This window comes from Elephantulus edwardii, unplaced genomic scaffold (genome assembly GCF_000299155.1).
Source record: "Elephantulus edwardii isolate Elephantulus edwardi_28Jun2011 unplaced genomic scaffold, EleEdw1.0 scaffold00217, whole genome shotgun sequence".
Lineage (NCBI taxonomy): Eukaryota > Metazoa > Chordata > Mammalia > Macroscelidea > Macroscelididae > Elephantulus > Elephantulus edwardii.
In genome coordinates, this window is record NW_006399967.1 from 254959 (window position 1) to 260671 (window position 5713).

The 5713-nt window shown below is 50.6% G+C and overlaps 1 protein-coding gene across 1 annotated transcript in view; it reads right to left on the reverse strand.

Moving 5' to 3' along the window:
- Window positions 1-5713, reverse strand: part of TJP3 (tight junction protein 3) — a 31530-nt gene that overhangs the window by 17897 nt on the left and 7920 nt on the right. The window contains exons 6-8 of the mRNA XM_006897895.1: window positions 2367-2532; window positions 1972-2080; window positions 1050-1123 (exon numbers count right to left, since the gene is read on the reverse strand). Of these exons, the coding sequence (XP_006897957.1) occupies window positions 1050-1123; window positions 1972-2080; window positions 2367-2532 (349 nt within the window). The remainder of the gene's footprint in view (window positions 1-1049; window positions 1124-1971; window positions 2081-2366; window positions 2533-5713) is intronic.

The window sequence follows — 5713 nt, forward strand, 5'->3', positions numbered from 1 at the left end:
AGAGAGACACACATACATACGTCCTCACGGCAACACCCTGTGAGGAGTGGAACTTCCCGGGTCCTCGGTGGTCACCTGTATGTAAGCAGACTGCCAGCTCTTTCATCCTTGAGCCCTCGGGGACATTCTAATCTCTGACCTTTCAACAAGCACCTCAGTGCTTACCAACGGTCCTCAGAATGCACTGAGGTCAAGCTGAGTCTGACGCCCAGTGACCCTCCACTGTTTCCAAGTTGTAAACTGTAGCGGGACGAAGCTGCCCATCCTTCTCCGCTGATGGATTCGATCCCACGGACACGGGGCTTTGGGGATAGCAGTGCATCTTGCTAGTTACGGTCTGTGCCACCAGCCGCCCTGCGGTACCACCAGGGCTGTGTATCTGTGTGTGTCTTACCGATCCTCGACCTATCTATCTTATTGGATAGGTGTATACATGCATTTTATTGTTTCTGTGTATAATATTGATGTATTGTTGATCTTTGCCGTTGAGACCAGCTCATGGGCCCCTGTATGTGTCAAGTACAAGCCAAACTCCATCGGGTTTTCAAACCTTCTGGGAGCAGACCACCTCCTCGCTGCCTCAGAAGCATTTCAGCCAGTAGTCAAGTTTTCACACGTTTAGGGATTGTGTGTAGGAGGGTTACAAAATAAAATCCCAAAACAGGTGTCGTCGAGTTGAATTCGACTCAAGACGACCTGCACGTGTCAGAATGTGCTCCTTGGGGTTTTCAGTGGCTGATTCTTTTTTTAAGTCGATCACCAGGCCTTTCTTCCACTGCACCTCCACGTGGACTTGAACCACCAACCTTCCCAATAGCAGTCAAGCACTTAACCATAGATTCCTTATTGGTTCTGATTCTCTGGAGAACACTAAGACAGTGTCCCTGCCATGGGATGCCATCACCCAGACCCCGCTCTTTCTCAGACCAAACGCCCCCGCCCCAACCCCCTGCTGGTCTTCTAAGGCCCCTGCCAGCCTCTCCCATGTGCTGCTCAGCCTTGGGTATGGGACCAGAAAGACCAGGCAGGTGTGTTCAGAGGCGCCCCACCTGCCCACCCCTCACCTGGTTCCGAGACGGCTCTGGAGTCCTGAGACCTCTCCCGCTGAAGCTGGGGCCTCTCCCTGGTGGGATAGGAACTTGGATGGAGGGCTTGTGGGAGGGCTGTGTCACCCGGCCTCAGCCAGCCTCCACCCCACGACCTTCCCGTCTTGGAGTAAAGGGTTCCAACCCAGTCCCCAGGGCTGGGCGCTAAGGGCTAATCTTGCTCTTGTGAAAGCCTTCCAAGATGAGCAAGGCCACCTCCCTCTACTCGTCCACACCCAAGATGACTCCCTCCCCGTCTTCAGTCCCCTGTCCTCAGTGGACCAGGGCAGACCAGCCCGGGAGCTTCTAGAATGTGTGTGAAATCAGCCCACTTTCCCTGTTTTGGGGGCCGGTGAGTCTGCTCTGACTCAGTGACCCCGTGGTTGGCAGAGCTGCCCTGGAGGGCTTCCCAGGCTGACTTCTTCACGGGGCAGACTGCCAGGTCTTCCTTTGAGGCACGTGTGTGGGTTTGAACCCCCAGCCTTTGGTTACCAGCGCAGTGACTAAGCCTCTGTATCACCCAGGGAGTCTGTCGTAAACCAGGCTGTTCTCAGGGGCCAACAGATCTGTCCTGATCCCTGTGGCATCACATGACAGAGCAGAACTGTCCCCTCTGTTTTGTTAGGCTGTCACCTTTACAGAAGCAGATTGCCAGGAATTTCTCCCTCGGAACTGCTGGGTGAGTTCAAACTACCAGTCTTTCAGTGAGCAGCTACGTGTGTTAAATAAAAACGTAACTGCTTCTCCCACCAGCCAGGAAGCTAGAGCCAAGAAGACTGGGAATGGAAAAGGGAGGGCTTCTTCCAGGCAGGCCACCAAGACTGCACCCTCAAGGCCTCTGTTCCCTCCCACCTGTCTCGACTCCTTCAGCCAACAGTATACCTACACAGGAGAGGGGGTCCAGCTGCTCTCGGGGCTCCGCTGCCGGTTCTGGGGTGGTGGAGGGACGTGGGAGGGGGGTGCCTGAGACAGTTCAGAGCCCAGGTCTGAGATATCTATGGGAGAGAGAGTGTCTGGTCAGCCATGGTCATGCATTCAAACTCGACCCATTTTACAGAGAAGAATATCAAGGCCCATCTGAGCAAGCAGCCCTGAACCAAGACAAGCCACGTCTTTGTGAAGCTTGGGCTCTGGCTCACTGTGCAGCCATGGGCAAGGTCCTATCCCTCTCTGAACCTCAGGGGACAAAGAGACGATTTCTCTAAGGGCCAGCCTCGCGGACTGCTGCTTGGCTCTGCCCCCAGATGCCCACCATCCCCACAGTCCATCCCGGCCCCTCACCCTCCAGGAGGGAGCTGTCATTGTCACTGTCGCTGACCGCAGGTGGGATGTTCACCAGGAACTGGCTGTGGTCCCTGAGCACCAACAGAGTGAGCTTCCCTTCAGACTTCTCAATCAGCCGGCGTGTGTCGCTCAGGGACAGGTTCTCGCTGGACACACCGTTGATCTGACAGGAGCGGGATGCAAAAGGTGAAGCAGGTTAGTGAGAGATGGGGACCCTAGAAACCGGTAACTTGGTGTCTGGGGCACTGTTGTTGTTATGTGCCGTCGAGTCGTTTGCAACTCATAGCGACCCTATGTACAACAGCCCTAAACTCTGCTCTGTCCTGTGCCAATTGCATTGCCTCTGACACACCCATCCCGATTACCCCAGTCACTGAATCAATCCACCTCATAGAGGGTCTTCCCCTCCTGCGCCATCCGTCCACCCTACCAAGCATGATGTCCCTCTCCAAGGACCGGTCCCTCCTTACAACATGTCCAAAATATGTCAGACGAAGCCCCAGAATCCTTGCCTCCAAGGAGTTGCTTGGTTTAATCCTCTCCAGGATGAATCTGTTTGTTTTCCTAGCAGTCCATGGTACATTCAATACTCTTCTCCAGCACCACAGCTCAAAGGCATCAATTCTCCTTCTATAATCTCTGATGCATAACAAGTGATTACAAAGACCATGGCCTGTATCAGGCGCACCTTAGTCTCCAGAGAGACACCGTTACTCCCTAACAGCAGACTTTCCCATCGCAATACGGTTTTTTATTTCCTGGCTGCTGGTTCCAAGAGTGTTGACCGTGGAGCCAAGCAAACTGAAGCTGTGAACAATCTCAATCTCTTCACCATCCATCCTGATGCTACCAATTGGTCCAGTGGTGAGACTCTTTGTCTTCTTGACATTGAGCCTCAGTCCATACTGAAGGCTGCAGTCCTTGACACTCTGCAGCAAGTGTATGAGGTCCTCCTCAGTTTCAGCAAGCAGGGTTGTGTCATCTGCATAACGCAGATTGTTAATAGATCTTCCACCAATCCTGACACCACACTTCTTCTCATAGAGCCCAGCCTCTCGGATAATCTGCTCTGCATACAGGTTGAAAAGGTATGGAGACAGGACACATCCCTGACATACACCCTTCCCAATTCTGAACCATGCAGTGTTGGCCTGCTCTGTTCTGACGACTGCCTCTTGGTCTGAGTATAGGTTTCGCATTAGCACGCTTAAATGTTCTGGGATTCCCATTCTTCTCAGAGTCAGCCACAGTTTGTTATGATCCACGTGGTCAAACGCCTTTGCATAATCAATGAAACACAGATAGACATTCCTCTGGTATTCCCTGCTTTCAGCCAAGATCCATCTAACATCAGTTACAATATCCCTAGTACCACGACCCCTTCTAAACCCAGCCTGGACTTCTGGCAGTTCTCTGCTGATGTGCTGTTCCAGTCATTTTTGGATAATCTTCAGTAGAATCTTGCTTGCATGTGAAATCAATGACACTGTTCTGTAGTTTCCACACTCTGTTGGGTCACCTTTCTTTGGAATGGGAACAAATATAGATCCCCAAACCAAGGCTAAATGCACTGCTGTCGAGCCATCCTGACTCGGACTAACTCTCCCCGAGTTTCAGAGACTGCATCTTTATGGAAGGAGACTGTGCCCGCTCCTGCTGGTGGAGTGGAACTGCTGACCTTCTGGTTAGCATCCTAATATTACGCTATCAGAGCCTCTTACACAGTCCCCAGGAGCTACTAAAACACATATCCTCAAATGTCACACAATCTAAGAGAGCTCTGGTGGCCTAGTGGCAAGAAGCTGCACTGCAATCCCAGAGGTACGCGGCTTGAATCCACCAGACGCCTCTGTTGGAGAAGGAGGGACAATCTCCTCCTGTACCAGTCAGATCTGATTTGATGGTATGTGCACAAAAAATAATACAATAAAATTAAAAAATTTTTAAAAGTTACACACTCTGATGTCTATGAGTGCTTGAAAGGAAAACAAATTTACTCTGTAAACTTTCACTCAGATTACAATAAAATCCAAAAAGACACAGAGATGTACATATATCCCCTAGAGATTGAAGAGTTGTGGTGGCACAATGGTTAAGCATAGACTGCTGACTGAAAGGTTGTGGGTTCAAAGCCACCCAGCAGCTCCATGGGAGCAGGGCCTGGCAATCAGCTCCCGTAAAGATGGGCCTAGGAAATGCAAGGGGTCACTGTGAATCAGAATCCACTTCACAGTGCCCAGTAAGGACAGGGAAGGCGTTAGACACGGATTCCTGCGATCAGCGAAGATAGGATGCTAAGTGCTGACCATCCGTGAAATTCTAGAAACAGACCATTTTCTATGAAGGGGTCAAGTCACCGGGGAAAGTTAGAAACGCTTGACTTCTCCTTGCTCGCAGTGGAAACACCTCAGGGGACACTGGGAAGTGGAGTGAGGGTGATGTGAGAAGCAGCACTCAGGAGGCTGATTATATTTAATCCTACTGTTGTTGTTGTTGTTGTTGTTAGGTGCTGTCGAGTCGCGTATGACTCACAGCGACCCCATGAACAAAAGATCTGAACCCCGTCCTATCCAGGCCAGCTTCACACTTCCTGACACACCAGAGCTCACTGCAGCAGTCACCGTGTCAGTCCACCTGGTTGAGGGTCTTCCTGTATTTCACCAATCCTCCACTCTTCCCAGCACCATGTCCTTCTCCAAGGAATAGCCCCTCCTAGCAATACGTCCAAAGTGTGTGAGGCGAAGCCTCATCATTCTTGTGTCCAAAGAACACTCCGGCTGCACCCTCTCCAAGATAGATCTGTTTGTTGTCTTGGCCGTCCATGGGATGTTCAGCACTCTTCTCCAACACTACAACTCAAAGGCATCAATTCTGTCATTGTCCAGCACTCAGATGCACAGCAAGCGATCGGAAAGATTATGGCCTGAATCAGACACACCTTTGTCCTCAAACTGACATCATTGCTCCTCAATAGTTTGGAGAGATCCCTAACTGCTGATTTTCCCAGTGCAATATGTCTCCGGGTCACCAGACTGCTGGTACCAAGTGTCTTGATTGTGGATCCAAGAAACAACTTCAACCTTTTCTCCATCTATCATGAAGTTGCCTATTGAACTAGTGGTGAGGAGTTCTGTTTTCTTGACGTTGAGATGCAATCCATACTGAAGGCTGAAGTGTTGACCATGTCACAGCAAGTGCTTCAAGGCCTCGCTTTCAGTAAACAAGGTGTGTCATCTGCATAACCCAACGTTACTGTTGAGTCTTCCTTCAATCCTGATGCCACATTCTTCTTAATGGAGTCCAACTTATCAGTATACAAAAACAATATATAAAGTATATAAAGC